The sequence below is a fragment of the Phalacrocorax aristotelis genome, chromosome 1 (assembly GCF_949628215.1).
Source record: "Phalacrocorax aristotelis chromosome 1, bGulAri2.1, whole genome shotgun sequence".
NCBI classification, from domain to species: Eukaryota; Metazoa; Chordata; class Aves; order Suliformes; family Phalacrocoracidae; genus Phalacrocorax; species Phalacrocorax aristotelis.
The window spans coordinates 99,598,530-99,610,713 of NC_134276.1; the positions used below are offsets into that span (position 1 = coordinate 99,598,530).

At 39.2% G+C, this 12,184-nt stretch overlaps 1 protein-coding gene across 3 annotated transcripts in view; it reads left to right on the forward strand.

The window, feature by feature from the left end:
• The window catches only part of DSCAM (DS cell adhesion molecule), a 400,878-nt gene that overhangs the window by 234,224 nt on the left and 154,470 nt on the right, over window positions 1–12,184 (forward strand). For all 3 annotated transcript variants that reach the window (XM_075099616.1, XM_075099606.1, XM_075099598.1), the window contains one exon: window positions 7,510–7,788. In XM_075099616.1, the coding sequence (XP_074955717.1) occupies window positions 7,510–7,788 (279 nt within the window). The remainder of the gene's footprint in view (window positions 1–7,509; window positions 7,789–12,184) is intronic.

Here is a 12,184-nt window from a genome sequence, read left to right on the forward strand (position 1 = left end):
CAAACAGTTGTAGCTAAAACCTTCCAGCTGAAATGATTCAGCCTGAGGCAGCCACCTGGCCTGGAAAATTACTACCCAAACAAAAGTCAAACTGCAAGCAAACAAAAATAGTCTTGTAAGAAGTGTTGGCAAACAAAGGAAGAGGTTATGTTACCCACCCAATCTGTAAGTTTCATATTTCTGTTGAAAAACAACCCTTCAAGTGGCAAGATGGTTAAATAAGAATAGCAGCATCTCTGCTACAGCATTTTAGTAGATCTCAAAGCATTTTAAAAACAGGAAAGAGCCATTATCTTCATTTTTTTATTATGTAATTTATAGTAATAGTTTTCTCAGCTACAGTGAAAGCCATCAGTAGTAAATGATGATTTTCTTTTCATCAGTCTCAAGGGACACACTTCTCATGTAAACAGCCTGCTGCTATTCACACTTCTCTAACAGAAATTAATTGAAAAAGAAGCCCCTGAGAGGGAAGGGTGCGGCATCATTAAAATAAAAATTGTGGTGTTCAAAAAGGCTGTTTCTGATCTTGTAGAGCTTATATATCCCATTGATTTAGAAGGCTTATCATTTCCTTCTGCCAGAGTGATAGCACTTCACCTGTTGTGAACCACATAAAAGAATTGTATCAGCCTGTTTCTTTTTAGAAAACAAGCAAACCAAACAGGGGTTATTTCTAAATAACTTCATGTAGCAACTATTTAAATAGATTCTCCTCACCTTTCCTGGGAAGAATCTAGCTTTTTCTAATATATAAAATATTACTGGTGGATTTGCATTGCAGATCCTTTCAGGGAGGCCTGGTTTAGATAGTGAAAAATATGCAGACACAAAAGGGAAAAAGACATCAGGGGAAATCTTTCAAGGGTTCTTGGGACCACGGTGCATGCTGTCATCAAACAATCTGCTAATATTTCTATGCTTCATTCTGTGGCATGGATTACAGCAAGTGTGAATTCAGTTTCATGCACGTATCTAAGAGGTAACTTTTTATCTGTCCTGACTGAACCTTGCCAATAATTTGCGTCAGAAGAAACTTCTGGATTTGATGTCCTTCAGATGCTTCTTTCATTGTACCACTTTCTGCCTTTCTTTCTCTCTGCCATCCAATATCTTTTTGTATCCCTCCAAGCTTGTTGCATCTTCTTCAGGAAGAAATATTCAGATCTGTCAAAGTGGCTGGAGTTGTCAAATGCCGGAATCATGCAAGGGCCATGTGGTGGGAACAGATGACAATGCCCAGTCATGCAAAAGGTCCTCCAAAAATCCACTTAACCATCATCCTCAGGTCACCTAATGGGCATGGGGACTCGTTACAGGGAGTAAGCAGTGGCAGCAGCCTGTGATATCTCCCATGTGAGAATCCCAGCATTGAACCCATAGAAATACCTGAAAAAAAGACTAAAACATTCTGGTATTCAATATGTAAGACTTGACAGTTCTGTATAAACTTTTTGCCATTCAACACACAACAACTCAAGGCTAACTTTGCATTAAAATAGCTGACTTACATTCTTTAAAATCTCACAAGTGTCATGTGGATGCTGCAATTGTCTTAGTTTGTTGCAGTACACGTCTAACATACTATACTCCTAATGTCTTCACCTCTGACACTGCAGAAAATGGTCACCCAAATATGTATGTTAAAGTTGTTTCATTACTATCCTAGTCTTCATGACGAGGAATTAGTATGTACAAATATAAAACTTTTCACTTAAATCTAAAATAAAATCACTGGTTTTGTGCACAGTCTTATATCTTTCAAATACAACTTAAGCTGGTGTAAGGATATGTTTGTTTATGAACTATGTAAACAATATGAAATGAGCCTTAATACTTGAATAAGAGCCTCAGCTAAGGAGCTCAAGGGTATCTGTATTTTATGCTTGGTTTTATCAAAAGCCAGCCCTCCTTTCTCTCTTACAATGCAGCTTTATTTACTTTGGTTTTGGGAGAAGGCCTATTCTTGCTCTTTTTTGCATGGATTTTGTCCATTATATTTGAAATACTTTCTTATTTATTTGTTAAAATTGCTCTTAAAATTTTAAGCACTTTACTGCATCAAGTTAGTATGGACTATGAGCAGTGTGTGTGTAAGTACATATAAGTAGTACACATAGAAAGTGAGACTGTGTGGGCACATGAGAGTGCAGGTCTGGAGAATGCTGGCCTAATTTCAAATCAACGTGTAGAATACATAACAAGCAAAAAAAAGATTATATCAACCCTGTGAAAACAGAAGGGTGATATAAAATCAGCTGCTTATGTACAGTCCTGGGATAAAGTTGAAAAGGAAGCTAGTGTGAAATCAGTCAAACTTCTCACAGGAATGATTTTCAGAGCCAGAGAGCATTCTGTTAAAGTCCTCTCTCATCTAAATCTGGAACTTGTGGCTCTAGTGATTTAGTTGGTTTCAACTTTTCACAGTATTACTTGAGGACAAAGATCCCTTTAGATCATGTAGGGGCTAAACAAGGGCAATGGCTTCGGACCAGGTGCCAAAAGCATAGTAAAAATAACTAGCAAGTGCTTCTGGATACCTAGCCTACAAATGAGGCTTTTTATCAGGTGGCCCTTTAATAATAAAGGTACCTGCTTGTTGTGTTAATATACTCTTGCAGCTGCTATCTTATCTTCAAATGAATAAGGTTTTCCCTTTTTAAAAATGCAGCCCCTTGGGCAGAGAACTGAGCTTCCCACCATCCTAGGTTTGCAGGGTGCTTCATATGATAAGGGCATGCACTTTTCCCCTCACAATGGGGGCTGAAAGGAGGTGGTTCAATAGAAGGATGAGACATGACATAAAAGCACTCTTCATTTCTACACAACATTTTGCATCCTCTCTTATTTTGGAGAAGATCTCAGAACAGCATCAGGGAGCCTGTGAGCTACCGGTGTTGCATTGCGGGAAAGGGAGCGGGCACTAAGGTGAAGGGTGAAGTCTCTCTCATAATGGGAAATACGCACTACAGCATTTGCTCTGCCACACGCAGTGAGAGTTCCTGATAAAATACCACAGCTTGTTGCGATAAGATTTTAAAGATGTTTGAATACAGGGTTAATTTGGTAACAAATAAAGCTACAACTAGAGGGAAATGTTGTGCAACTGCAGAGGCATTACAGGGATTAGTTTGGATCTTTTTTTTTGTTTTCAATACGTACACTTAAAAAGGCCAAAAGAATATAACAGCATTCCCTCTTTTCAAGACAGAATACATTAGCATACAACGAGGGAGCGGGGTATGAGGCTCGGCTCAGTAAATGCCATTAAGAGAGAGTTCGATGCATGACATGCCCTACTGATAAGGCTCAATATATACAAGAAAGAAGCAGAAAAATCTAGTGCTTCAGTGACCGTGCAATTGCTCAGACCATCACCCACAAGGGATGGAGATGTTTAGGAGAAACAATCGATCGCTGAGAAAACCTAAAAATGACTGAACTGTGGCTAGGCTTTGTGCAGAGACAAAACAGTTTTGGCTTTTGCACTCCCAGTGCATGAAATCTAGGGCCACATGGCTGCCTTAAAAGGCCACGTAATTTGGTGGTTATTACTTTGCATCAGCCAATGGACCTGTGTTGTGAGTATTTCTTGCCAAAGGTATTTTACATTGTAGGCACAGCTCCTGCAACAGTGCTATTGGAAGATAACCCATCAGGGAACAGTTTCCAATGATAAAGCAGAGGAAGACTCATTTTACTATGCAGGACCACAGGAGAGGAACACCATGTTCACAAGGCTGCTGCAGGAGACAGGCTATCTGCAGGACACTCTGTTTTAGTGAATCATCTCAGCAGTTTCTTCCAAACTAACTCCCATAGAATAGAAGGCAAGAAATTAAGGATGTTCCTCTGCTAATGGAAAGCAGCAGGGAAGCGGTCCTTGCCCTCCTTTACAGTAATGTCCCAGAGGTACAGAAGATCTTGCTAGGGCAAAAAACCATAATTTAAATCTTCCTGCATTAGCACTAATGAGGCTGGCCCATGCTCCTCTTCTTAAACAGACACTTAATTCAAGCACTTATCAATAAAGCATTCCCAAGACATTGTCCTTCATTGCATGAAGCGGAGATTTTCACTCTTTTGCCTGTTGCAGGCAGAGGAAGAAACATGCCTTCAATGTACACATGCACACATACACATGCAGCCCTCGCTATATATAGTTAACATGCAACATCTTATATATAAAACAGCATAATTTAACAAAAAATCAAACAAGCTCTGAAGTATGGTCAAACTAAAGCTACATACAGGGAAGGAAAATACTTCACCACACCCTGATGTATTTTAAACACATTTTAAATACATCTGGCCTACTGTAACTTTTCTGTCTCAGAGATAAAGTAGTGTACATCCTTCTTATTTTTTTAGTGCTGGTTGGCAATGATACAGCTGTAGTTTAAAAAAAAAACACAACCCACCTGCTGGTTAATCAAACTTGATATTTTCCTCTGTCAGGGATATATGTCAACTTTTTATTGCAGGGATAGATGTAGATATATATACACACACACATACACACACACATATATATATCTTTATATATGGTAACTTTTGTATTTCAGAAATTATTTGCCTGACTTGAGGTATGATTTATTCTATGTTTCTAATAAGTGATTTTTTTTTGTGATTGTTTCCTTCTTCAAACTAGCAGGACAAAAATTCATGTTATGTTAGGTCACCAGGAACTGCTTTTATCAGTCCAAACTAGTAAATACTGTAGCTGAAAAACATTCTTCAATACTTCAAAGTTATCACTAGACTATTTACTTTTTTTAAGTACTGATTTTAAATTATACACTGGAATTTAAAATAAGTTCCTTGTCAGGACGGCAAGCTGCTGCAGGTTGAATATATATTTCATTTTATGAAGCAGAAATAAATGTTGGTTTCCTCTGTATCTTAAAAACCTGAGTAGAGGGAAAATGTGCTGTCTATAAATATTTTAGCCAATTTCTGAAATGCTCTGCAGGCTGCTACTTAAATTTTAGAGTTGGTAAATGCAGCCTTGCAGATCAATATTTTCTGAAAAATACTTCAGTGTGACCTAATGATCTTGCTCCCTCTTTTCTTCATCAGGGAGATGGAAAGTAAAGATGCACATAACAATCCTTGAGCAATATGTTGTCTGACTTTTGATATCATTTGTCTGTGAAAGATTAGTTCAAATTTGTTACACACTCAGCAGAAAATACAGAAGCAATATGCCACCCTGTTGTGAATTTTAACATATCTTTCAGTAATGATGGCTGAGACTAGGAGAAGGGTTTGGGCAGAAATGTGCTAACCAGCAGAGTAAGGGGGGTACTTGGCATTTAGGAGATATTTGCACTCATCAAGGGGAAAGGTTATGTCAAAACCTTTTGACAGTCTCATTCTAAAAATCTCCCATTCCCACTTATATTATAAACTGCTTGTCAATAAATGCTAAGAGAAATTTGGCCTTTTTCTGTTGATGCACAAAGAATCAAAAATATCTCATGTGAACACGTTAGCTGTGCTAAGGTAATTAGAAGAGGCAGGCAGACATTTTGCTTCACTTTGTGACACTAGGTCCCCAAGTGAAAAAGCAGTTAATTTTCAGTGCTCAAATTCAAATAAACACAGTAATTTATACCGAGTTTCTTTTTTCTGTATGCCTGATCTACCAGATTTCCAAAACGCAACAGGACAGGTTTTAGCAATTTGAGATACAACAGTCAGAAAAAGGCATTACAGCATGTGAGAAAAATTTATCGCAGCAGCACTTCTCACAACTGCAGACAGCAAGCTGCTCTCGGAAGAAGTCCGGGAAAGCCTGTAAAGATGAGCTGTGGTACCCAGCACCTGATGGTGCACCTCTCTGTGGCAGCTGCACATGGTCATAACTTCTCCTCATCAAACGGCGTCATGACTAGTCCAGAAACAGTGGAGCTAGTACCTGATTTGTGCACTGTGATGTGCACACACACGAGCATTTGAACGTGCCTTTGAACAACACCTTTACCCTTTGTGGGGTTTGGTATCCCTTCCTCAATGATAAACTTTCTTAGTCCTTATGAAAGAACAGCCAACATATGCAATGATCAAAAGAAATGCATTGAACTACCATAGTAATGGTCACAAATACCTACCCCTGCAACCCAGAAAAAGGACACTGGCAAAAATGCTGCTGGGGAAGTCAATGTGCATTGCAACCACTTTGAAGAGTTTTTCTGCTTCTTTTCTGCTTCAGTTCTGGGGAAAACACAGCCTTGGATTTGCTAAAGGGAGAAAGGACAAAAGAAACACGTTTAGATAAAGCCACCAGCTCCATTTTCTTCTGAAGCTAGCTAATATACAGCAGTATAAATGTTCTGCTGTGGGTTTCTTTCAATCTTTCCCATTAAAGACGTTTAAATCTACTACAGAGTATATATAAGTAAACTCTCAGGCAAGAGTAGGAAAATGCACTCCTGTACCTAAGATACATAAGCTCTAGGAACCTATTCTTTTGATAAATGAGGATTTGAGTACTGTTTGCAAAATTTGTTTTATAGTCTTTTCAGGAGTGATTGATAGAAATCTATCTTAGATCAATGCCCTGGATGTTAAAGTGCTCCCCTGAGAAAGGGAGAGGATTTCCGTTCCTTCATCTGGGTAGGTATTTGATTCTCAATTTACCAAATTGTTAGTAAATGTTCTGAAGACAACCCAGAGAAAGTGAGGCATCCCCATTAAGTCCTGCTTTGCTTATTGAATCCAACCCACTGTTTCCTTTTTTCTTTTAATGAAAAATACCTGAAAACAAAATATTTTCTAAGAAGCTGAATTCTTCTCTATGATAGAAAATACAGGCATTTCTTTCCAAAAAAAAAAAAAAAAGAAAGAAAGGAAGAAAGATTTGCCAAGCAAAATATGGTAAGCAGGAATTCAACACCAGCTTGAAAGTTTTCACCTTGTATTGGCCCTCTGTTTAGAAATCAGCTTTAATTTAGTTTGCAGTCCTGCAAGTACTGTATATGCCTTCCACTTCATACCTCTACCCAGTCTTATTGAGAACTGTGACTTGAAACACTAAGAAATAAGTGCCAGGATCAGTTAGAGAAGCTTACACCCCCATTCACCACATCCCAGAGGCAAAACTGGGACCTCTTCCAGGTTTACTGTGACCCTAAGAAAAGCTTTCGCACCAGATCCTGAAAGCTGCTGAGCTCTTCCTGGACCGTCCAGTCAATCCCACTGCTGAAAGTCCTGGTGAGGTACAAGTGTGATTTCTTGAAGAGGCACTTAATTCTCTTGCAGGAATGTGCCAGTGGTGCCTGGTTTCTCTAGAAGCCATGGGTTTCACTGCTTGTGATCTCTGCTTATGCATTGGGCAGTCAAGAAAAAAAAGTATTTGCAAACAGTGTGATTTATTTTTAGCTAAACAATGTTCTGTGACTGTTGAAGGTGTTAATTTTATATATTCAGCACTGCACATCTGTTCCATTGTTATTTTCAGAAATGAAACCGTAACTGCAATAGCTCCTCTTTCCTCTTTTGTTTCAGTTCCACCTTTTATTCAGCCTTTTGAGTTCCCGCGGTTCTCCATCGGGCAGCGGGTCTTCATTCCCTGCGTGGTGGTCTCCGGGGATTTGCCCATCACAATCACCTGGCAGAAGGATGGCAGGCCAATCCCAGCCAGCCTTGGGGTAACAATTGACAACATCGACTTCACCAGCTCCTTAAGGATTTCTAATCTTTCACTGATGCACAATGGGAATTATACCTGTATAGCTAGAAATGATGCGGCAGCTGTGGAGCACCAAAGCCAATTAATCGTGAGAGGTAAGTAGATGTAATTAGTTTGAAGGGCACCAGTTAAGTGGAATTTATCAGTATTTTGTAATGACATCTGTTTGATGGGAAGCATAAAAAAGAGGAAAATATGGTAATCCCTCTCTTCATAACAGAGAGCACACAGAGCAATGAAGCAGAGAAACTAATACGACTTCTTCTATCTAAAAGTCTCAGAACTAATCAACAACACTGGAGTGCGGAGGGTGGATGGGGGAGCTACAGGACTGACTTCCTGGAAAATTTGGTGAGGCACAAGCCCATTCATTGGGACCAAGCCTTTGCAATGCCAACAGATTCTTCTCTGTTATTGTTTTAGTCTGATTATCTCCTTTTTTGATTTAGATCACCCTCTCATATAACATTATGTTAGTAAAAGCAAAGCATTGGTGTTGACTTCACAGGGAAAAGCCTCTCCCTTGGTACTATGTTGTTGTTCTTTTTCTTATTTGTGTTTATTATGAAATTAGCATGATTCATTTGCTCAGGCTGACTTCACAACATTTTGCCTTGAAGTAGAGGTGAAAATATTTCCAGTAAGGAAATGTTTTATGTGGAAAAGATCTTTTCAAGAGATACCTTTCCTTCAATAGCTTTTACCTTTCAAGTCACACCTTAACCAAGTTTCCTTGAGATTATACCTTATAAAACATTTTCAAACTTACTGAGCAAAACTTCAACAAAACTAAATTGCTTCCTTTTCTTTCTGAAAGATTTTCAAAGTATTTTACATTTTCATTTTTTAAAAAATAAGACTGTTACAGTCTTCCCTCTCCACCATCTCCCTCTTGCTATCAAGCCATTAGACCCCTTGGAGAAAGAGAGCACATACTGTAATACTGCAAGTGAGCCTGGTTATTTCTGCCTATTGCAGATCCCTACATCTTATATCCCCTTCCAGAAGTTTACCAAGACAAATCTTTAAAAAGACCCAGGGCTTTTTGCCATCTTTTCCAGGCTTTTTTTTTTCTCCCTCAGAAACTCACTTGAAGCAAAACTTTCTTCAACAGCTCTCCCTTTTAAGTCAAATCTTCCCACTTAATGGATTATTCCTTAGTTTTCTACTTATAGAATGTGTCTGCTTATTTTTTTTTAATGCTGGTATTACCAAAACACAGCAGCAAATAGGTCCATTGCTTTTTCAGTAGTTTTGGTATGAATATTACTTTAATAGTTAAAAAAAAAAGAATCACTGCTTTTAATCTTGTACTATTCAGTACGGAAGTCTATTACTTTCCCCATCTATCCAGTAATTCTTAAATTAAGTGGTTTAATTAACTACATGCATTTAATTATTCTTTTCCTAAGCTGTTCTGTTAGCTTTTAACCCTATCCATCATTCTAATAGTAAAAGATTTTTCTCACCTTCTCTTTTCCTGGAGAAGGGAAAATTGACAACCTCCTAACACAACAGACAGTCCACTGGCTATGTCTGCCTTACACAGAAATGTTGTATCTAATAACAGCTGAGGTTGTACCTGATTTGCAGCTATACTCCGTGCTTGCATTGATGGAAATGAGTCATTTTAGCAACTCTGTACAGGCTCCTATAGGCATTTCATCAAACAGGGGTGGATCTCCAGAAAAAAAGAGAAAAAGAAAAGTTCACATAGGTAGTACCATTTAAAACTGTCTTTCTAGAAACACTGTCTATCCTTTTTTCAGCACTGAGATCCATGAGTCTGTAAGAGCTCAAGAGAGCCCTTGTGTAAGGATTTCTGCTCCTCACTGATTGGGGCAAGCCCGGCCTTCCCCTCATGGCATCCCTGCTGTCCCTGCCTTGTGTGGACTGCAGCAACCCTGCCTCCTGCTAGCCGTGGGCAATCCATCTTCTGGCAAGCCCTTGGCTGGCCTGACCTCTGTCCCCTGGACACATCTGCCTCTTGCTGCCTTATTTGGCATGAATTCTTTTTCCCTCCTTGTCCAGCAGTTCTGAGGAGCCTGTTCTCACACCTCTTTCACGCTGCTGACAGCAACACACCCATTTTCCCCTTGTGTGCTGCTGCACCAATTGCACTTCCTGATGAGGGCTCTGCCCCAGTGGTGAGATGACAGATGTTGGGTGCATGTACCTGAAGTACATCCTCATAAACCCATTAGTATGGTAGAGGGTAGCTTTTCACTCTGTTTTGCTCAGAGGCTTGCAGCCTCTGGAGTCCTAGTCCTGCAACTTTGTAGGAGGTTATGAGGGCTACTTCATTCTTTCCCTCTTCCTTATGTTTCTGTCCAGCTAGTGCTCTGCAGCAGACTCCTTTAAGCCTCTCTCCTCTCCCCTTTTCTCTACATCAATTTAAACAGTAATGTCTTCATTAGTTTTCCATATGCATCTGGGATAACAGTTCTCACTCAGAGGGAAAGGGGAAAATATATGATGTTTGACCTGAATTATCTGCAAAAACCCTGGACTGACCTCTTTCCCTTGAAAGAGGGACATTGAACTGCTTCAGCTGTCTCATTTCCCATAGGTCAGAAGGCGGACAGCCGTCAGATCACTGTTGGTCAGTACTCATCTGCGTCCAACCTGACCTATACACATATAAGTAAAAACTTGCTTTCGTGCTCTCTGTTTCTTTTTCGGGCTTTCTGATCCCTCCTCATCTTTTTGTTCATAGGTGCCATAGAACTGAAATATAATATTTTTCTAAATCAGCTAAGCAGTTTTTTCTCCAAATAAAGGGAGAAGAAATGGTGTTTAAACTTCTCTTGTTTCTAACCCACATTGTCCGATGGTTTCTCATCAGCGTGCTTTAAACTTAAATGGTGGCTTTCCTAAATGTCAGGGGATGTGTTCTGGGAATACCTCATTTATGTGAAGTATGTGCGTTTTGATATGACAGTAGACAGTGAATGCGAGAGGAAAAGAAAGGGAAATATGGCTGTTCCCCACAAAGTTCCTTTTTCATTATCTATACCATATTGTACTAGTTTTAAAAGTAGACCTAAAAACAATGAATGTTATCATGTTTCCAAAATAAGTGGCAGTCCATATCATTTTACAGTACATGGGTAGACTTAGAAGTAGCATCTAAATCCAGTCCATTCCTAAGATGAATGAAGAAACACAGACCAACAGCTTGGTGCTAAATTTGAATTAATAGTGAGTACACAAACTTTTGCAGAATCCATACAGCCACGTAAGTTCTTTGGCTTTACAACCTGACATTTTATTTCCTCAATATTTTCTCTGTCAAATCACACGTATCTGGTGTTTTTTAGCATTCATATTTTTTATGTTAAGTTTTAAGTTTATTAAATAAATTTCCTATATTCTTCCTACAAAAAGAGGTTTTCATATCTAAGCTGCACTGCCATTTTGGCAGGAGTATTAAATGACAAAAGAAAAACAAGCACTAGTCTCTTAAAATCTGTGGGCACCTTATGGTAAATCCTCATTACTGTTCCCATTATTTTGTGCTCTACAAAAGCAACCAGGTGGCAACAAGGACTCGTAAAAATACCTGGCCAGCAAGGCTGGATTTTCCCTGCCTTAAATATCAGAGGAAGATGACTGGCTTCCATAGAGCTTCCTTGCAGACCATCACGTAGGAGATGGAAGGCACCTGCAGAGAGAAAGTGACAGGAGAAAGCTTTTGAGCAGCTCTGCAGCCCTGGGTAAGAAGATCTTAGGGCAATCCTAGTTCTCTCTGCCATGGATTTCTTGGTGAGGACCTAGAAGAGAGACGCTCTAAACATTGATCTGTCAGTACCCCTCTCAACAATTTATTAGTCAATTTTAGACAAATTGGAAGTGGAGAGAATGTCTCCAGTGGAGCTGAAAGCCTAAAAACTTAATAAAAAGAGGTGATGGATTAGAAGCACCTTTACTGAATGTAATGCTAGACACCAGAGAATCTACTCAGGCGAGCCCATCTGCAAACACAAGAAATGTTCCAACTGGAGGCTGTACTCACCCATGAGATACAAATCCACAGAAAAGCAAGCTTGATTAGTCTTAATGTTTATGGAATGTCTTTTAAAAGCTCATTAATTACCCACTAGAGGAAGCCTACCACCTTCACTGCTTCTAGGGACTGTGTGTGGGAAGTCCAGGTGAGTGAGAACAGCAGTTACCTTCTTAAAATCTTGGACTCTGCCAGATCCTGGCCAGCAGTTCCTCTGGAAATGCATAAAATGTTTGCAGGCTAGAAGGGTTTCTCAGAAACTCATAAAGCATTATTACTTCAATTATTTTATTTCTTGTCGCACTCTCAGTTTGCTAGGCATGCTATTAAGAAAAAGGAAAGAATAGGATCCTGTCATGAAAGCCATCCACAGAAATTAGGAAAATATCTTCTGTCAACTACTTATATCATAGTGCAGAATTAATTAAGGCTTTACTCATTAGGGCTGTCTTCTACAGAGTGAGTAAAAACCTATATATACTTTA